The 21,827-nt window shown below is 49.7% G+C and overlaps 2 protein-coding genes across 2 annotated transcripts in view; both read left to right on the top strand.

Moving 5' to 3' along the window:
- The window catches only part of LOC144718805 (tyrosine-protein kinase Tec-like), a 38,918-nt gene extending 23,093 nt beyond the window's left edge, over nt 1-15,825 (top strand). Inside the window, exons 2-19 of the mRNA XM_078594353.1 lie at nt 182-320; nt 2,532-2,642; nt 3,073-3,154; nt 3,739-3,867; nt 4,407-4,471; nt 5,759-5,952; nt 6,770-6,835; nt 7,876-7,930; nt 8,169-8,248; nt 8,506-8,624; nt 9,663-9,737; nt 10,108-10,185; nt 11,701-11,794; nt 12,350-12,566; nt 13,498-13,562; nt 14,071-14,189; nt 14,302-14,459; nt 14,730-15,825. Of these exons, the coding sequence (XP_078450479.1) occupies nt 182-320; nt 2,532-2,642; nt 3,073-3,154; nt 3,739-3,867; nt 4,407-4,471; nt 5,759-5,952; nt 6,770-6,835; nt 7,876-7,930; nt 8,169-8,248; nt 8,506-8,624; nt 9,663-9,737; nt 10,108-10,185; nt 11,701-11,794; nt 12,350-12,566; nt 13,498-13,562; nt 14,071-14,189; nt 14,302-14,459; nt 14,730-14,807 (1,924 nt within the window). The 3' untranslated portion in view covers nt 14,808-15,825. The remainder of the gene's footprint in view (nt 1-181; nt 321-2,531; nt 2,643-3,072; nt 3,155-3,738; nt 3,868-4,406; nt 4,472-5,758; nt 5,953-6,769; nt 6,836-7,875; nt 7,931-8,168; nt 8,249-8,505; nt 8,625-9,662; nt 9,738-10,107; nt 10,186-11,700; nt 11,795-12,349; nt 12,567-13,497; nt 13,563-14,070; nt 14,190-14,301; nt 14,460-14,729) is intronic.
- A 3,067-nt stretch (nt 15,826-18,892) lies between these two features.
- LOC144718806 (cytoplasmic FMR1-interacting protein 2) overlaps nt 18,893-21,827 on the top strand; it is a 34,271-nt gene continuing 31,336 nt past the window's right edge. The window contains exon 1 of the mRNA XM_078594354.1: nt 18,893-18,970. The gene's annotated coding sequence lies outside the window, so the exon portion shown is untranslated. The remainder of the gene's footprint in view (nt 18,971-21,827) is intronic.

The raw sequence follows: 21,827 nt of genomic DNA on the forward strand, positions 1-21,827 counted from the left end.
ATGTCCCGTGTGTTGGGTGTCTCGTGTCCCAACGTCCCCTGTATCCCCTGTCCCGTATCCCTGCAGATCTCCCACGTTCTCTGCATCTCCCGTACATCTCCTTGTCACGTGTGTTTTCCGTGTCCTTCGCGCCCTGCGTCTCATGTCCGGTGTTTCCCATGGTCCCCGTTTCTCCTGGCAGCATGAGTAGGGAGGTGTTGCTGCAGGATCTGCTCATGAAGAGGTCCCAGCAGCGGAAAATCACGAGTCCCTGCAACTTCAAGGAGCGCGTGTTCATTCTCACCAGCGATCGGATCTCCTACTACGAGGGCACGCTGGAGGTGCCGCTCCGCGCCTCGCTCACCCCAGCACCCGCCACCACTCGCCAGCACTCACTGACACTTGAAAAAGATTGCCACCACTTACCAACAACCACCGCCTCAAAACTCACCAACACGTGCGTGGAATAAAAAACACACGGAATAAAATGCAACAACACTCCAGCACTCAAAAACACTTTTAACACTGACACTCGCTCAACAGCACGAACACTTTCCACACTAAGAAACTTACATGTAACAAAGACAATTATCCCCCATGTAGCGTTAGATTACTGTTGGGGCGATTTCTGCTCGTGATCACCGATAAAGGCCTGCGTGGTACACATCGGGGTTGTGTGGTCAGCACTGCGCTCGGCCGCGTTTGTTTCCCCAGTGCTGATTTTTTTGTTACACACACTACACCAGGTACAATTTTTTTGTTGCTGATTCGACCCAGGCGAGGCCCATGACCTGTTCAGATAGTTTCCAATGATGTTAGAGTATCTGCAAATCAAACTTAGTTCACCGGGTTTTGTAGCGCACACTGCGCTAACTACTGCACTATGCCACCACTTCCAACTCACACGCGCAACAAACAAGCTCACTCGCACCCATCGCAATGGCTCGGTGGGTGTGTGTGATGTGCGGAGAGCGGTAGCGTCGTGGTTAGGGCACCGTGCTACAAACCCGGCAATCCAAGATCGATTCCCAATTGCGACCAGTATCAGTGGCGAATATCTAAACTGTTGCTCTGCTTCCACGAGGTCGACTCGGCCTTAAATAAGTCCCTGGTGTGGAGTGTATAAAACATCAGTACTGGGAGACAAAGGTGGCCGGCTATGGTGCTAGCCACTCACTCCCTCATGTGCCGTTCCAACCTATAGGTACTCGCTAACAGCACTTGTCCCGACAGTCTGTTAAATACAATACAGGGGGGATCTTTGTCTTTTTCTTCGTGGATTTAAGCAAAGTAAGGTTGGGGAGGGGAATTTTCACACACATCTCAAATTTGTGTGGGAGGATGCATTGTCCACCTGGGATCAAGGGCTGTTATCGTCTTCGCTCACTAAAGAATGTGCATGCAGACCGTAGAACCTTGACACTCGGTGGGGGGGTGGGTGGTAGTCGTGCGACAAGGCATGCAGGCACGTGAGCATGCAGGTATTCACGGTGCCAGATGGACAGGCAGATACACCTCCATGTAGGTATTTCGTGCTGCAGATAAACACTTTGATTCATAGGGCAATGCACATGCGCAGATGTCTGAGACGGGTTTGGCAGCAGAGTTGTTGCCCTGGATCAGTCGAGCGGCTTTATCGTTTCATCGCCTGCTCAACGTTGTCAAGAAGCGCCCTCACCTCTTGCTCCACAAGAAGCTCCAGATCTTCTCATCCATAGTTATGCCCTCCCTTCTGTATGCTTGCAAAACATGGGCAGTCTTTTCAGGAACACCTGCCCCCACTTTAAACATACAGGCTGGCCTTTCTACGAGTCACCCTGCGTATAAGGAGCGCACAGATCATTGTGAGGACCTCACAGATCATTGAACGATATGGACACAGTACCACCCGTGAGTTCCTCCGCCAGACAAGGCTGCATTGGCTGGGTCGTGTATCCCACATGGCCAGCCACCACATACCCAAGTAGTGATAGGGGGGCTAAACGGGCACAGCACAGGCTCGAGAAGACATAGGCTTTGGCACAGGAGAATTTGGAGGTGAGTGGACCTGCCAATGATTAGTACCAGCAATGTCAAGATCGGTCTCTGTGGAACAGGCTCATAAAGGATGCGACTGGGCAGTTTGAGCTTGGCCTGTGACTTCCTGTCAGTGTCCCTAGCCTGTCACTGCTATTTGGTAGAATATGGTATTTGTTGTTCATGTAGTATTCGACATAATGTTATCTGTAATGTGGTGTGGTTGATGTATTGTGGGGTGATGTGGCTTGTTGGGATAGATGATATAGTGTGGTGTGGTTCGTAAGCGTAGGATGGGGTGCTGTGGTGATTGAGGTGTGTGTTAGTCGGTGATGTATTAGGTTGTGATATATTATGTGGTGTGGGGTAGTTATTGATGTGGTGTGGTGAGTATTCTGGCGAGTGGTGTGGTTAGTGATGTGATGAGTCGTCTGGTGTGTCATGGTGGATGATTGGGCGTGTGTTTGGTTTGCCGAGTGCTGTAGCATGTGTTGGTGTGGTGAGTGATGTGGTGCATTGGTGTGGTGTGCGCACAGAGACTGGGCTCACGGAAAGGTGTGGTGGAGTTGAATAAGGTGCAGTGCGTAGCGAGCATCACCACGTGCTCCGAGGGGGGCACACCCGGGAATGGCTGGTACCCCTTCCAGGTAACCCTTCCACACACACACGTGTACCATGTGCAGCACACACACACATGTACCATGTGCAGCACACACATGCAGGTGTACTGTGTGCAGTGCACACACGTGTACCGCATGCAGCACAAAGACAAAGATCCCCGTATAGCCTTAACAGACTATTGGGGAAAGTGCTGTTAGCAAGCACCTATGAAGGCTTGCATGGCACATGGCATGAAACACGAGTGGGTTGGTGTCTAGCACCACGCCCGGCCGCCTTTGTCTCCCTAGTAGCGATGTTTGCACGCCAGACTAGGTACTCAGGAGCGTTTCAGATAATCGTCAGTGGTGTTGGCTGTGAGCGGGAATCGAACTCGGGTCGATGGGTTCGTAGTGCTCCCCAGACACATACACACGCACACACGTGTACCATGTCCTACTTCTGTGACTCCTGGCGCAGGTCGTGCACGAGGAGGCGACTCTCTACATCTTCACTCTTCAGGAGTCGGTGCGGAACAAGTGGGTCAACACGCTCAAGGATGGTGAGGGGGGCACAGGGAAATACTGGTGGGGGCTGTGGTGGGGGCTCGGGACGGTACGGGGAGACGCATGGAACCACATGGAGCAATGGGGAGTTGATCGGAGAAATGGGAAGACAGAAGGAGGCATGGAGAGTTGATATCCTGCACCTTCGATGAGCACTGTTGGTTTCATACAGTGGAAAAGAAGTTCAACATTCATACATACATTTTAAAAAAACATAGCGAGACATGGAGGCATGAGACTAACATGGACATTTGGGGATACGCAGGGTACCACCAAGGGGAGTTGTTTGGTGAAGTGGGGAGACACGTGGAGGCATGATGAGTGGAATATAGGTACAGGGAGACACTGGGAGGTATAGCAGGATAATGGGAGTAGGAGAAGACACAGGAACACATGCGAGATACAATAGCACACAAAAGGTCACATTGGGGCATATATTGGGCACTGGGTGGCACTCGCCTTAGTTTTTGGACCTGTGCCAGTGGTGCAAATTCCACATTCCCACGATGGGACCCAGTCTCATTAACTTGAACTCTTCAACAAAAGCCACCGTATCTGTCCCCCATCTGCTCCCACGCAGTTACGAGACAGAACCAGTGCCTGCTGTCCAAGTTCCACCCCAGCCTGTGGGGCAACACAAAGTGGCCCTGCTGTGGCCAACCCGACAAGAAAGCCATCGGCTGCGTGGTGTACACACACCACTCTGACGGTGCGTGGTGGTGCATGGTGCAGGTTCTGGTTAGATTATGTATATAGTGGGGAGTGGTGGCCCGGTGATTGGCGTGCTGTGCTATGAACCTAGTAACGCGAGTTCGATTCCAGCTCACGCCCACCAACACCAGTGACAATTATCTGAACTGGTCCTGGGCCTCCCCTAGGTCGACTCGGCCTCAAATGAGTACCTGGTGCAGCATGTAAACATCGCTACGAGGGAGACAAAGGTGGCCAGGCGTGATGCTGGTCACCCACCCCCTCGTGTGCTGTGCCAGCTTTCATTAGCGCTCGCTTACAGCATTTGCCACAACAGTTTGTTGAAGGCTATATGAGGGATTTGTCTCTTTCTTTTGGTGTGTGGTGTACACATCACCATGTGGGCAATGTTTGGTTGTATGGTGGTAGTGGATCGTGGGCGATGATGTGTGGTTGTGCTGGTAGTGGTGGTGTGGTTGTCGTGATTGCAGTGGTTACTGTGTGGTTGTCGTAATTACTATGTTACGTTTGTCCTTCCTGCTGTCTCTCTTTGTGCAGTCAAATCTTTGATATACCAGAAACCCCTGCCACCAATTCCGGACGAAGAGCAAAACACTGGACCGGTACACATACAAAAACACGTACATTCATTTACACATATGCATTTGACCATCAACAACAACAGCCACTAATCCCCACTAAGTGGTAGTGATGCCACCGGAGTGCTTGTGCCAGGCTAGGTGTACTTTAAGGCCACGTGAATTGCAGAAGGCTCGGTGCTGGCAGGTCACAGGACAGACCTAGGTGCCATGGGTTGACTGACCGAGATGACTGGCAGATATACCACCTGTGCTATGCCCTTTGCCAGCTTGTTGCGTTTTGGCCGCCCGGCACTCCGTTCTATGCCGCGACTGTCGCTTCTACGCCCTCCGTTGCTGCTGGACCCCAACTGCCCAGTCACGTCCTTCACAAACCTCCTCCACAGGGGCCGATGTTGACACTGTTGATACCAGACAGCGGCAAGTCCAATTTGCTCCAAATCCTTCTATACCACATTGGTCCATCTCTTCTCCAGCCCGTGCTGCGTCCATTTAGTCCCCGGCCAAATATAAGCAGCTTGAGCATGAGGTGGATGGGTATTCGGGAGCTACATGACCCAGCCAGCACCTGCCAGAGGAGCTTCACCTGCCGGAGGATCTCACCAACGGGACTGTCTGTATATCTTTAAACGACCATGTAAATGCATAAAATGTACACACGAGGGGGATGTATGCACGGCAGTGTTCAAATAAGAACAATCCAGTTTTTAAATGAATGGCTACCTCGTTCATGAACAAATGAAGTAGAATGTTCACTGTAGAAATCTTGTAGCGGTTTTGTCATTTGTAAACTCTCTTCCCATTCCTCTAATGTTTCCACTCGAGATTTGGGATTACAGTAATCGTTTAACACTGTTGATGCGTTCCTGTATAGTGCCGCGTGAAGAGAAAAACACTTTAAGCGAAAACAGTATGCCCATAAATAATGTAACGATAATGTTTGGTGAGATACGATGTACGCACACACAGTAATATGGCGGGACAAATTACTGCCTTACTGTATCATACCGCTCAGCCACGCAGCTCAAGAAAGTAGTTTGTCGTCAACCACTGAGAAACTGCGTGATAACGGGCATGTTCCGCGTTACAATGGGTGCATTCTGCGTCTTGCCAAAAGTGTTCCCTGGTGGAAGAACCGCGTTATAGCGAAGATGCGTTGTTTCAACACGCGTTATGCGAGGGCTTACCGTAGTTTTGGTAAAATGTGTAAAAATCCACGAACTTTGGTTGTGGTGGGGATAAAAATTTTGCCCAAATCTCCCCATGTCTCTCCACATCTTCCCTTGTCTCCCCGTGTCTCTGTCGGCACAGGATGTCTGCTGGGCGTCCCCCATGCGCCGCCTCCCGCCCCCGCCACCCGCAGTGGAGGAGCCCTCCCACCAGCTTGTGGCGCTTTTTGACTTTGGAGGGCTGGAGCCGCACGACCTCCCGCTTATGCGGGGGTCGTTCTATGAACTCGTGGACAACCACGATCCCCACTGGTGGAAGGCACGCAACGAACACGGGTACGGGGGCATATACGGGGGGTGGGGGGTGGGGGGGGGGGCACGGTGGGATGTGGAGGAGGCAAGGAGAGAAAGAGGGAGATGCGAGGAGACACTGGGAGCCACGATGGGTGTAGAGGCAACACGGGGAGATGCAGAAATGCACGAGAGATGTCAGGTGGTGGCACGATTGTGACCAGCATGAGGATGGGAACACACAGGGGTCACGGAGACTCGTAGGGAGACACGGAGCGGAATAATGGGGACATAGGTGGACATGGGGAGATACACACTGATAGCATGTGTGTGACCAGTATGGGTACAGGGACAGAAAGATAACACACAGGTATTGCTCTCGCGGATGAACAGAAACAACTCACTCCTAACCTTAATGCTCGCTCTAACCCCAGCTCAAACCCTAACCCTGATAGATGACTGATAGATTGCCATGGTGGTGAGATGTTAAATACCTTTCCTGGTATGCAGGAGGTCGTGGGTTCGATCCAGACCCTGACGTCTGTATATTTGGAGTTTGCGTGTTCTCCCTCCTTGTGGTCGTGCGGATTTTTCTCCGAGTCCTCCTTTTTAATTCCCTATAGTATTTGGCTGCTATGAAATTCCACATGATAAGCCACTTCATTGAGCTATGTGGTACGGTGTGTAAACATCATCACTGGGGAGACGAAGGCGGCCAGGCGTGGTGATGGCCACCCACCTCATGTGCCGTGCTAGCCTTCATTGGTGCTCCCTAACAGCATTTGCCCCAACAGTCTGATAAAGACTATACGGGAGATATTTATCTTTGTGTGCACATTTGTGTGTGTGTGCATGCATGCAGGCAGGAGGGGTACGTACCGAGCAGCTACGTAAGCATCGTGATCGGGAACATCGTGCAGGAATCTGAGTGAGTCGCTGCCCCTTTAAAAATACTCCTTCACACGCTACCCCAGCGGTCAGCAACCAAAATAACAAGAACAGCCATGTTTCGAATTCGGTAAAGAAATTCAACATTTCAAGGGCCGCAATGCATGTGAATATGAGACAGTCCTTCCCACCCGCACCTCCAATTAGCACGGTTGGCTTCATATGGTGCAACATAAGATTAAGATACATACGGTCCTTCATAAATAACGTCACGCAGTAGTCATTAAAGAGCCACATGCGGCTCAGGAGCCGCAGGTTGCCAACCACACACCCTGACAAAAAAGCTCACCAAAACATATACACACTCAGATATACAACAACAGCCAGCGTTTTCTAAGTAGCGGTGACATTACAATGGAACTTGTGCCAGGCTAGGTGCACGTGGAGGCCACGTGAATTGCGGATGGTTCACTGCTGGCAGGAAGTCACGAGACAGACCCAGGTGCTTTGGGTTGACTGACTGAGACGATTGGCAGATGTATCACGTGTGCTCCCCTACGATACCAGCTTGCTATATCTTATCCACCCGGCTGTTCATCTGTTGTTGTGAGCATCGCTCCTCTGCCACCCGTTGTTGTTGAAGGGCGACTACTTCCAGCTGCCCAGTAGCGTCCATCACGAGCATCCTCCACAGAGCCCAATCTTGATACCGCTAATACCAGTCAGCGGCAACTCCAATCGGCTCCAAGTCTTCCTGTACCATATAAGCCCATCTCAGATATACCAAGACACAAACCGACACATACCGATAAGGACACACACACCCGTGTGCTGTGTGTAACAAGTATTGTCGGGGTGTGTGGTGTGTGTCTAACATGTTGTAGGTGTGTGTGGTGAGTGTGGAATAGGTATTATAGGTGTGTGTGTGGTATGTGTGTAACAGGTATTATAACAGTGTGGTGTGTGTCTAATCAATTCTATAGGTGTTCATGGTGTGTAGCGTATGTATGTTGAACTTCTTTTGCACCGTACATAGCCAACAGGTACTATATAGGTGTGCACGGTGTGTGTGTGTAACAGGTGGTTTTGTAAAGACGTCACGAGAGTCCGCGCTGAACAGCTTTTAAAACAACAGGTAACAGCACACACCACGCCCACAACACGTCGTCACACCACACCGCTTCACACTATTAGCACCGCACTGGGTCAACCACATTCCACCAAACCATCCCAACCTCGTCACATGACAATGCGATCATTTTCCGATGGTTCTAGGACTGATCCGATTATGGTTTATGAATCGTTTGTGACCGTCGTTTGAACCACATGCCATGTGTCGGTGACCATGCCGTGGCTGCGGTGGTGTTGTGCAGGGTAAGGACGGGGGCTACATGGTGAGAGACTCGAGTCAACCGGGCAAGTTCACCGTGTCCGTGTTCACCACCAAGCCCACGTACGTGTCTCGGTGTCCATGGGTCCCAATGTCCCCGTGTCTTTCTGTCTCCGTGTCCCCCCTGTTCTTTTGTGTCTCTTGTCTCCGTGTCCCAGTCTCCCTGTCCTCCGTGTTCCCGCGTCTCTCTGTATCTCAGCATATCTATCCGTGTGACGCCATGTTTTCCCTTGTCTCTGTCCCTGGATCTTGGTGTCACCATGTCCCCACGTTGAGCCCGTGTCTCCTCTTTGTCTCCTGTCATCCCCGTGTGTCTCCAGGGAGACGATTAAGCATTACCACATCAAGGAGAACGTCCAGGGTCAGTTCTTCCTGGCAGAGAAGCACGTGTTCTCCAGCATCCCAGAACTCATCATGTACCACCAACACAATGCCGCGGGTATGGGGGAACACATGGGAACATGGGGACTCGGGTGAACACACGGGGAAAGCACAAGGACACGGGCACATATTGGGACACACACACACATAGGAACACACAGAGACACAGGGATATAAGGGAACATACGGGGCCATGGGGGAACTCACGGGAACACACAGGAACACACGGAGACACAAACGGTGACATGGCGGGGACATACGGGGAGTCACAGGGACATGCATGGATACACAGCAACATGGGAGGCACACAGAGACAAGATGGCATCAACTAGGGGCTACGGGGGCACAAGGGGATTCATTGGGATGCAGGACACTATGACATACGAAGACATGGAGATACATATCGGGACACATAGAGACTTGCACAAGTATTGTAAGTGTGTGTGTAAATATCTGTTGGAGCGGTAGTGCAGCGGTTAGCACGCTGGTTAGCACGCTGCACTCTGAACACAGCTACTTGTGTTTGATTCTCGCTCATGGCCAACACCAGTGACGATTATCTGAACCGGTCCTGGGCCTCCCCTAGGGTGCCTCCGCCTCAAATGAGTACCTGGTGCGGTATGTAAATGTCGCCACAAGGGAGACAAAGGCGGTCGGACGTGGCGCTGCTGGTCACCCACCCCTCATGTACTGTGCCGGCCCTTATAGGTGCTCAATAATAGCACTTGCCCCACCAGTCTATTCAGGTTATATGGGGAATCTTTGTTTTTGTCTTTTGTCGGAGAAAAAGTGTAGTGGTTAGCACAATACGCTACGAACCCAGCAAGCAAAGTTCGGTTCCCGCTCAATGCCAACATCAGTGGTGAATATATGAACCAAGCAATGGGGAGACAAAGGCGGCTGAGAATGGTACAGGCTACACTACCACCTTGTGCACTGTGCTGGCTTCAGAGGTGGTGTAGCTGCGACCACCTATTCAGGCCAGCACAGTGCATGAGGTAGTGGTGAGCCGGCCTGAGTAGGTGCTCGCTAATAGCACGTGCCCCAGCAGTCTATATGGCTAAAGGGGGATCTTTGTCTTCATGCATATGTGCAGGTCTCGTCGTGAGGTTAAGACATCCTGTGAATCATCAGAGTATCGAGGCTCCTACAACCGTTGGATTCAGCTACCGTGAGACATCACCACCATCACTGATCACATCATTACTATCACCATCATCACCACTGTCATCATTATCACCACCACCACCATCATTATTACTACCACCGTCATAGTTGTCACCAACACTTCGTCGAATCTGCAAGAGCATTGGCATCATCACCTTAAGTGTATGTATGTGACTGTACATGTGTCCACTGTATGCTTGTTCATCTTTGTGACTGTGTGTGTGACCACATGTGTGTGGCCTTAACGTGCACATAGCCTGGCACAAGTGCCGTGGTGACGTCACCGCCACTTCGTGGCGAATGGCGGTTGTTGTTGTGGCCATGAGTATGTGTGTGTGTGTGCATGACCGCGGCGTGTCTGTGTCTGCGAGTAGAGAAGTGGGAGATCGACCCCCAGGAGTTGACGTTCATGCACGAGCTCGGCAGTGGACAGTACGGGGTCGTGAGGCTCGGTGAGGTCACCCCCTGCTCTCCCTCCCTCATTCATCGATGAGGATTCGTCATCACAGCACCCTGCGTCATTTCATCAAGAACAATTCGTCAGCCCTATGGTTAATTGGTAGTTACATGATCTTCACCCGGAACCAAATCACGAAGAATGTGCCCGACCTCGTTATATTTCGTGTGCTACACCGGCTCCCTCTAGTGGAGAGGCCCTCCTGCCAGCAGTAGCGGAAGCAACCAATTGCAAGGCTGCACTTTGACCTTTTTCACCATTTGCGTGCAATCGCAAGCCTTTGACCAAATCATCCGGAATGCGTTTGAGCCCGTCAGATCTCCTAAGCTAAGCTGGTTTGAGCCTGATGGTCTTTGGATGGCTGACCCACGCTACCTCTCTGGCCTCTCCATGTGTGCTGAAGAAGGGCCATTGCCCGAAATGTCGGGAATTCTATACTTCGCTTTATAAGGCCACAGACGTAACAGCGATACACGCGGTTGCTCCTCACACGGTTGTCTGGCTTGACCACCTGAATACTAAATTGTAGTTGTTGCTCTGCATCTACATCACCCATATGAAAGATGAAGATTAGTGCTACTTCCATCACCCTAATGAAGCGCTCGTATATTGCTGATATGAAAGAAATAACACCGTCCGAAACGCATCCCCATATATCCAGTGGTATAAAAGAACTATTTTAGCGCTGATTCGGTTCGTGCTTACTTCTCCAGGAACGCATCTTGAGCGTTAAGCGAGGTCTGCCTGTCATTTTGGGGTCTGCGTGATTAAGTTTCGTGCAAAATTCCTTTGGTGCCACCTAAATAAAACGAGTGCCAATTAGAAGAGATTTTCACTTCAGGTGTTTTATGCAACGGGCCACTGATGAATAGTTACTGATCCTAATTAATCACGATTGATCCTGATTCATTATACAAACATCATTGTTTGTATAAAAAAAAACCTGTCATAGATGTACAGTCTGTTCTCCTGTAACGCGATAGTTGCGTTCCTGAAGAACACCGCGTTATGGAAAAATCGCGTTAGAATGAATAACATAGGGTAAAGGACAGTCCTCGATAACACGTGAGATGCATACGCAGGCTGAACAAAGACTGAGGCGTGTCAATAGCATCTAAAAGCATCCAACAGCATCCCGCCTTGGTGATGCTACGACCGAGGCAGCCGCACAAGCGCTTATTCCTACTCGCACGACGGAGTTCTGTTCACTCAGTCACGTTATATCCAATTCGCATCCGCGTTCTAAGAAATGTGTTCCCTGATGCATTCATCGCGTTTTATCAAATTCGCGTGATGAAAACCGCGTAAAAGCAGAACTGACTTTGTTGAAATTATTTCGCGCCATACGTAGCGAGCTGTGATAATAGGAGGTTGTTGATCCTGATTAATTGCTGACTAATTGCTGATTAATTGCTATTGATCATCATTACTGTGCGTGATTCATCCGCATTGATGCTGATGAATCGGTATAGATCCTGATTCGTCGTTGCTGGATCTAATGAATTGTTAGGGCAGTGGAAAAGACGAAAGTTAGTTGCTGTCAAGATGATCCAGGAGGGAGCCATGTCCGAGGAGGACTTCATCGAAGAGGCCAAGGTCATGATGTGAGTAAACCACACACGCAACCATAAGCAACCACGTGTCACGATATGTAATCACGCGTGGCCACGCGCAATTATACGCAATTGCTCTTGTGCAACCGCACGCAGATCGTTGCACATATGATCACATGCCTGTCCGCACAAAACCACGTGCAACCACACACGAACAACAGCACACAACCGTATGTAACTTCACACAACTGCACGCAACCCTGTGCGATAATCGCAGGCAACAGTGCCCTACCGCTGCTTTTTCTGCGTCTGCCGCTGCTACTGCTGCCACTACTGCTGCTGATGATGCTGTCATCACTGCTCCTTCTGCTGATGACGCTACCGCTGTTGTCGCGGCTGCTCTCAGGTTCTTGCTGTTGCCACTGTCGTCGCTGCTGCTGCTGCTTCACAAAACAAAAAATGTGGGTGGAAATTAACCCGCTGCTGTACTGCCTTCATACCCTGGCACACCGGGGGATGGCAGCCTCGTCGACGGTCTCAACGCCAAAGCTGATGGTCGTTGCGCCGCCCCTTGCTGTTGCTCGTGCGCGTGTGCATGCGCCACAGGCAGTTGTCGCACCCGCGGCTGGTGCAGCTGTACGGGGTGTGCACGCAGCAGCGGCCGCTGTGCATCGTGACGGAGTACATGGCGGGGGGGTCGCTGCAACTTTTCCTGAAGGCTCAGCGTGGCTCCACAGTGCCCGAGCTCATGGCCGAGATCTGCTTAGACGTGTGCGAAGCAATGAGCTACCTGGAGGCGAAGATGTTCCTGCACCGTGACCTGGTGCGACCCCTGCGCTTGTGTGTGTGTAAGAGAATGATATGTGTGTGTGTGACCCCCTGTGCAGTTAAACTGCAGCAAGTTGGCACAATAGGGGGCACAGCTGGTGCATTTGCCAGTCATCTCCGTCAACCCATAGCACCAGGGTCTGTCTCGTGACCACTTGTCAATGAGCCTTCCACAACTTCACGTGACCTCAGTGCACCTGGCCTGGCACTGAGTGGGGTGACATTGTTGTGTGTGAATTGCGTGTGTGTGTTTGTGAAAGTGGTGACCGGTAGTGGAGCGATTGGTGTGCTGCGATACGAACCCGGCTACCCGAGTTCGATTTCCACTCACGGCCAACACAAGTGACGATTATCTGAACTGGTCATTGGCCTCCCCTAGGTCGACTCGGCCTCAAATGAGTACCTGGTGCACTGTGTAAACATTACTACTAGAAAGACAAAGGTGGTCAGGCGTGGTGCTGGCCACTCACCTCCTAGTGTGCGGTACAGTACTTTTCCCTCTTGTTTTAAGTGCATACGGGTCAGGAGATATGGATCGGTTACGTGGAAATTGACAAAGAATACGTGGAATAAAAAAAACTGAAGAGTGCACAAAGAAGGATGGAGAGGTGAATGCCAAGTATGATGCGGAGAGACACAATGAGGCACTTGTGGATCTGAGAGCATCATATTAACTGTTAAGAAAAGTGAGATTGGGCAGAACATGTCACTCAGGGACGATGGCTGGTGGCTGAGAATAACGATGGGGTGGCAACCAAGGAGAAAGCATTGCGGAGATGGAGCGACGAACTCTACTCGTGTGCAGTGGCTAATATGGATTGTTTAATATCAGGATGGGTGGCAGCTTGGGGAGAGGCCTTTATCCAGCAGTGGATTGGTCATGGCTGACCAGGGTGACAATAACCTGGCGTGTGTTTGTGTGTCAGGCCGCACGGAACTGTCTGGTGGGAGAGGGTAACATTGTGAAAGTTTCGGATTTTGGAATGACGAGGTGAGACACGTGTACACCTACCTCCTCGTACACCTCATCATACCTCAATCCTATCATGCCTCATTCACAACACACCTCATTGCTATATCATACCATTTCACACACCCAACACCTCCTTACTCACTCCCTCATAACACAAGAGTCACACCTCATCACGCAATCACACCCAATTAACAGTGATATTTCATCAGTCTCACCTTCATGCAATTACACCTCAACATGTGTTATCTCACGTCGTCTCATCTCATTACAATCCATCGCACTTCAATCCCAGAGTCATAACTCATTGTAGCCACAACCCATCGCTCATCACACAGTCTCATCATATCTCATCACATCTCACTACGACCCATCATATTTCATCACACAGCCATCCGTGTCCGTACTCGTGTGTGTGTGTGCTCCTGCGTGCGTGCGTGCCCCTATGAATGTCTGTGTGTGTGTTCGCTCCTGTGGGAGTCCGTGCTTGTGTGCCTGTCCCCATGTGTGCGTGTGCATCCCGGCACAGGTACGTGCTGGATGATCAGTACACCTGCTCGATGGGCGCCAAGTTCCCCGTCAAGTGGTCCCCGCCGGAGGTGTTCCAGTACACACGCTTCAGCACCAAGTCTGACGTGTGGTCTTTTGGTACGGACACAAAGCACACACGGCTGCACACATGGCTGCACGCAGAGATGTCAGTGGTGATGATTATGATGACGATGGTGATGGCGGTGATGGTTATGACGTTGGTGTGCAGGCGTGTTGATGTGGGAGGTATACACGGAGGGACACATGCCCTTCGAGGGATGGTCAAACCAGCAGGTGGTGGATGAGATTCTGCGTGGCTGCCGCCTGTACCAGCCGGCGCTGTCCCCCCCCACCGCCTACAGCATCATGCTGGACTGCTGGCAAGAGGTTTGCAAAACAAACGCACATGTGCACAAATGTGCATGCCCATGCACTGCCATGCAAATCCACGTGCACACAGGTGCACACCTATGCCCTCGTCCACACACACCCATGCACTCATAAATATCCACACGTGTGTGTACAACTGTCCTCGCCTGCGTACACCCCTGTGCTGATCTGTGTACACCCCTGTGATGATCTGCGTACACCCTTGTGCTCACCTGCGCACACTGCTGTGCTCACCTGCGTGTGCTGTCCGTTTTCCCCACCCCATAGAAGCCGGAGTCGCGCTGCTCCTTCATTGAGCTGCTGCCCCGCATCCGGGCGCTGTGCGTGCAGGACTACAGCGAGTAGCAACATGCGGGGAGACGCACGGAGAGAGACACTGGGAGAGATGGAGACACGTGGGGAGATACATGGGGAAATGCAATGAAGAGACGCTGAGATATATGTTAAAACATGACGGCACACTGCAGGACACACAGAGAGACACTGTGAGAAACTGCGAGCCACGGCGTTGAAACAATGGGCCAGCTGGACACTCAAGGCGGGATGGCAGTGTGCATAGTGTCACCTAAGATGCCACCCTCTACTGATTATTTCTCCCCATTCATTGCCTCCACCTCCTGTCTCTCTCCCTGCCTCTCTTATTTCTCTCTCATCTCAGTTCACTTATCACTGTGTGATGAATTTCCCTTCACTCATCTCATCTTTTATCATGTCCTTATTGTGTCTCTCATCATGATGACTCTCCATTATCAATCCGTCTCTCTCCTCGCTCTCTCTCTCTCCCAGTGGTGTAGTGTAGTTGGCATCGGCCCTGGTACAAATAATACCGTGGCTCCCCTTTCCAATTTTCCTCCGCACTCTTCATAGCCCGGTGTCTGGGCCCCTGTCGCAGTTGCACTGCCTACACACTCGACAGCTATGCCTCGACTCTCTACCCGTCTCTCGCTTGTGTCTTCATCTCTCTTTTATTTCTCCCTTGATAATCTTTATCCATCTCTCACCGTCACGTTTCTCTCTCGCCAGCTTGCCACGTCATTTCCCCCTTTGCCCGAGTTACCTTTTCTCTTAGTATTTTTGTACAGTGTCTTGAGGTTTAGTGGCATTGAGATGCTTTAGAAATTAACTTTATTATTATGTGTTTTGTCCCCCCCTTTCCTTATCTCTCATCTTTCTGTCTCTCACCCACATCAGTCTCTCATTTCAGTCTTTCTGTCATTATCTTGCTCATCTCCCCTTGGTGGCCATGTTTGTGTCAACAGTTGTACCGCGTCTGTGTCGTCGGTATATTAACTTAGGGGCGTTCGTGTTGTAAGAATCGGTCTGCTCCTGATTGATTTATAAATATGTGTATATTTTAACTATGCCCAGTTGTGTCGTGTGTTTCTTGCATCCAAAGCCTATGTTGTACGTATGTATGTTGAACTTCTTTTGCACTGTATGTAACCAACCGCGCTGATCGGAGATGCTATTTATAAGTTCTCACCACCACGGTGTTGTTGGGATGTAATGCTGAGCTCACTGGACTTGTAATCAAGAGGTTGTCCGTTTGATTCGATCTCCCGGTACCGCAGTTGAATCTCGCCTCCTCTGTTCACCAGGTAGTATAAACGGGTGAACCAGTTGATTGCCAGGTCCTGTGTGTTGGGGTAAAGTGTAGGTACCTCCACTTCCAAAAGGTCTGACCAGCGTAGAAGAGTAGGTCAAATACAGTCCAAATTGACTCCCTAAAGCGTCATCTCGTGCAGGCCCAAAACCCAGCAGTGGCTTGAGCAAGTAAATGCAGGGCTGGACCTGTGCCTTTACTTTTTACCACCGAGGCGCTGAATCAATGGCCTATCCATGGCCAGTGACCCTAAGACCCGGTCCTTGAACCTTGAAGTGTTGCCCAATAGCCTCGATATGGCCATTTATAAACTCCCTGAGAGAATCAGCAGCCCCCCCCCTCCCCCCGAATGAAAATAACCCAGAACCAGGTGTCAAGATCTTCAAGGTTTATTGTTCATGACTGAGGCACATCGTCAGACGAAAGCTACCAATAAATTCTGAGCCAAAGGTGAGGTTTGGTGAATGACACAAATGTGTAACTCCCTTTGGGCATTGAGGTGTCATAACCTCATAACCTGGTTTGCCAGGAGAAGGTGATGCAGCAAATGTAAGGGATCGTGTTGCCCCCCTTCATGTGTGAGTTTTTTCAGGGCATTCTGGTTTCCTCCATGTAAATACTCTGGCAACGGTGGCGAGATGTTCACTACCTCGCGTGGGTTTGATCCCAACCCTGACGACTGTTGTATATTTGGAGTTTGCAAGTTCTCCCAGGTCCTTCGGTTTTCCCCTCAACATTTAGAAACACGCATTTAGAGTATTTGGCTGCTATACATTTCCACATGATCAGCCACTTCGTTGAGCTATCATTTGTGGCCAGGTCGCTTGCGAAAAGAGCTGCGTAGTTCAGTGGATCTTACCTGGTAAAATTAAATAGTTTAGTTTAGTTTATTAACGGCCGATAAGACTATCATATATCGAGGACCGAGTCCTTGGGTTCCTCGCGCATCTGAGAATCCTGTGCAGGGTCGTTACAAGTTGAAATTATTATTTTGAGTTGAGCGTTGTTGCCCAATATTAAGCGTAAATGAAGGCACCCTTAGGGTCATCAGGGATCAACATTAATCCCTAGGTTCATAGCATCACATAAAGGCATTTCCAAGATTATTTCGGTTGATTGTTAAGGTCTGAAGCTCATAGAGCCATAGGACAACATCAGTGGGATTGTTGGGGTTCAGTAATGTTAATACCTGGGGATAACATAGCTAGATTAAGGCACCGTTACTATTGTTTTAGTTAAAAGTTAATGTACAGTATGAAAACAAGACTAAAGGCATCCTTATGATTGTAAAGGTTCAGAGTTAATATCTGATGCTCATAGACCCAGACTAAGGCTTTCCGAGGGTTCAGTGTCAATGCCCACGGTGAAGGCAAAGCTAAGGCTCCCTTTGGTGTCTTAGGGATGCAGGGTTCGTGTCTGAGAATCAAAGTCAGACTAAGGCCCCTTTTGAATTCTTAGGGCTCGATGATAATGGCAGAGCCTCACAGACTTCAAATAATGTCCATCAATAAAACTAAACTATTTTTTATTTATTTGACCAGGTAAGGCCCACAGCGATACAGCTCTTCTTCAGAAGAGACCTGGCCACAAATGACAGCTCCACAGAGTGGCTTATGTGGAAATGTATAGCAGCCATTAGGGTAGGGCTTGAGGCTCCTAGAACCACACCAAGACAAACCTGGGATTCTTAGAACCAGACCAAGGCTCCCTTGGTAGTCACAGTGTTCAATGTAAATCCCAGAGGCTAAATGGGACAGATTAAGGCACGCAGGGTCTTATTACACTCATTCCTGGTTCTCGTTAAACACTGCTCTCCCATTCACGGGAATGCAGAGCAGTAGTATCGCACACCCGAGATCCATCTCCACCTCGGTGGGGTTTGGTGGATCACGCCTGGCACGTTGAGCCTGCGAGCTGAACCAGGAGATGGCAGTACAGCAAGTGGATTCGTGCGCTCGTCAGCGCAGATTCATGAGTGTTGTGCTTTCATTCTGGATGCACCAGTTTCCTCCCACGTGAAGCGAAACACTCCGTACAAGGCAAAGGGTCAAGCATCCCGATAAATGAACCTCCTGAAAAGAATCTTGATACTCGATTGAGGTATTCCTGGGTACAGAATTTTGACTCGGTGCAACTAGGTGCAACTCAGTGCAATCGAATGCATACTGATGCAGTGCAGTGCATCTTAGTGCAACCCAGTGCATACTAGTGCAACCCAGTGCATGCTAGTGCAACCCAGTGCATACTAGTGCAACCCAGTGCATGCTAGTGCAACCCTAGTGCATACTAGTGCAACCCAGTGCATGCCAGTGCAACCCAGTGCATGCTAGTGCAACCCAGTGCATGCTAGTGCAACCCAGTGCATGCTAGTGCAACCCAGTGCAACCCAGTGCAACCTCGTGCAACCCAGTGCAACCCAGTGCATGCTAGTGCAAGGTAGTGCAACCCAGTACAGCCCATCCTAGTTCACCTGAGGCAACCTCTTGTAAAACCCAGCGCAACCGAGCATAGTGCAACACAGGCAGGTCGGTGCACCCCGGTGTAGTTCGGTGCACGCCGGTGTAGGTCGGTGGAGGTCGGTGCACTCTCACTTCACCAGCCTCACACAAACCTCGCTTCCCACCAAAAAAACGCCACGGTGCACCAGCTGGCGGGGGGTCAGGGGTGGGTGGGGGCAGGGGTGGGTGGGGGGGACAGGGGTGGGGGTCAGGGGTGGGGGGGGACAGGGGTGGGGGGGTCAGGGGTGGGTGGCGGGGGACAGGGGTGGGTGGCGGGGGTCCGAAATCCCCCCACGAGACGCGAGCCCCCATTGGTCGCGAGCGGCTCACGTGACCGCGTCCGCTCCAATGAACAGGGGCCCGTCGACGGAGGGGCGAGTCGCCGCTGCCGCGCTCCCGGTGTAACGGTGAGGGCCGCTGTCAATTTGCAATAAACCATTGAGGAATAAATAATAAGAATGATTGTAGAATGTAACATACCGTACTCATTGTAATCGCCTGTTGAGATGTTGATTGCATTTGTCGTTCTACGTTTTTAGGGGAGCGGGAATTTAATTTTTTCCCGTGAGGCTCTCGCCGGCTTTGCTCGACGATTTTGTAATCCTCCTCATCCCCGTTCCGTGTGGCGAATTCAGTGTTTTCGTGTCGCGTTATAAAGATGTTAACATCAACAAAAACTCGACGCGTTTATTTGAGGTCCCCTTCTGTCAGCGCGGCGTTGAAGCTGCCGCTGCCGACGTAACAAACAAACAAACACGGGTTTTTTTGTGGCGTCTTTTGTTTTAACGTAAAAATCGTTCAATTTTAGCCGCTGTTCAAACACATTGCGGAGAGATGGAGAGAGATGGGGGGGGGGGGTTGTTGGGTTTGCATGTCGGGGTAGTAGGGGGGGGGGTCTTTGAGCCAGACTCTAAGTTGGGGCACCCACGCAGGTACTTGTCCACTGCTGGATGAGTCTCCCACACGCCGCCGCCGTGCCCCGGGTCGGTCATTTGACCTGCGCTGCTCACGTTGGAAGCATAACATCATGCAAATTCCTCACATTAACATCATGCTAATCTCCCAGTTACATGCTAATTCCTCACATTAACATCATGCTAATCTCCCAGTTACATGCTAATTCCTCACATTAACATCATGCTAATCTCCCAGTTACATGCTAATTCCTCACGTTAACATCATGCTAATCTCACAGTTACATGCTAATTCCTCACATTAACATCATGCTAATCTCCCAGTTACATGCTAATTCCTCACTTTAACATCATGCTAATCTCCCAGTTACATGCTAATTCCTCACATTAACATCATGCTAATCTCCAAGTTACATGCTAATTCCTCACATTAACATGCTAATATCCAAGTTGCATGCTAATTCCTCACATTAACATCATGCTAATCTCCCAGTTACATGCAAATTCCTCACATTAACAGTAAGCTAATCTCCCAGTCACATGCTAATTCCTCACATTAACATGCTAATCTCCCAGTCACATGCCAATTCCTCACATTAACAGTAAGCTAATCTCCAAGTAACATGCTAATTCCTCACATTAACATCATGCTAATCTCCCAGTTGCATGCTAATTCCTCACATTAACATCATGGTAATCTCCAAGTTACTTGCTAATTCCTCACATTAACATCATGCTAATCTCCCAGTTACATGCTAATTTCTGACTTTAACATTGTGCTAATCTCCCAGTTACATGCAAATTCCTCACATTAACATCATGCTAATCTCTCAGTTACATGGTAAATCCTCACATTAACATGCTAATCTCCCAGTTGCATGCTAATTCTCTCACATTAACACAGCTTATTGAATGCTAAATTGTTCTGTTGATATGTAAACTCCTTTGTCAAGGCGCTCTTCTCCCACCCAGCTTTAAATACGCTGCCACCTGAGGACGGCTGCTTGTGTTGTGGCCGAAACGTCGTGAGAATTTTATTTTATTATGTTTTATTTTTATTATTTCCCTTCTACGTGACTTTACCGAAAGAACCAAGATGAATCCCTGCAGTCACGAAAGCTTTAAATCGAAATTTAATACATGTTTTGTTTTAAATATATGTATATATAATGCCTTCTGCTGACCATCGCGTAGCTCAGTGGCAGCCTGTGACACCTAAGGCGCCGTGTCGGCTTCAATCTGCCGAGCTTGCGATATCTTCGGACGCCGGGGTGCATGTTGTGGATGATTTGGTGGGTCAGACTAAATATATTGGCACTGGTTTCGTGTTGTTGTTTTCTTTGACGGTGTTAATCATATATGTAGCCTTATGATGTTATATATCGGTGTCAATCGTATTTATGCGTGGTGTATTTTTGCATTACAGTGTTTATTTCGTCTTCTGGAATCGGCCGATGTTATGGTTTCTAATCGCGTGCTCATTTAACCCCGACGAAGTCACAGTGTTAACTCTGACCATTACGCTCATAATTATTTATAATGCACGCAATCATTGTGTGATTAAATCTTGATTTGAAGCTTTCCTGACTGCAGGAATCCATACTCTTTGGTTATTTCGGTAAAGTCACGTAGGTTGAAAGAGCGCCTACTTTAGCAGTTTTTTCTTGCTGTGGTTGTCCCACCAGATGACGATTGCTTGTGTTGCGATCGAAACGACGTGATCTATATTTTTCTACCTACGTGACTTTACCGAGAGAACCAAAGAGTATTGTGTGATTACCCACCATTGGTTCCATCTATTTGGTGTTTCGTGTTGTATTATATAGAGCATGAGAGTTTCTATGAGGGAGACGTTGTCTTGGGCTATTGTGCGAGCTCATTGAGCCATACTAATGTACTCTACCACTTCCACCAGTGTTTTATCGTCGACACATTTTTATATTAACCGTACAGAATTTTTAATCATGTCTATGCCAATCCACTACTGGATGGAGTTCTCTCCAACGCCGTGAGATTCATGGGGGTTATTTCACCATACTTCCCCACACTGGTCAATGCGGGCTGGTGAAGGGTGAGTGGGGGTGGCAGGACCGGTTCAGGTACAGTAATCGCTCGCCACTGATTTAGCCTTCCCAGGGACTCAAACTCATGTTAGCTGAGTTTATAGCTCTCTGCAAACAATTGTGCGCACCGCTTCTCCACTACACACAGTTTCACTATTTGTGCAGGCATACTACTGAATGTATTAATTTGTACAGTGTCGTGTTTGTCTGTGATGGGATGGCACGATTATTTATCATCGTTTTCACAACCTTTATTTTTCATCGCAATTCACAACACAGGTTTCAGC

This window comes from Lampetra planeri, chromosome 5 (assembly GCF_965212315.1).
Source record: "Lampetra planeri chromosome 5, kcLamPlan1.2.h2, whole genome shotgun sequence".
Lineage (NCBI taxonomy): Eukaryota > Metazoa > Chordata > Hyperoartia > Petromyzontiformes > Petromyzontidae > Lampetra > Lampetra planeri.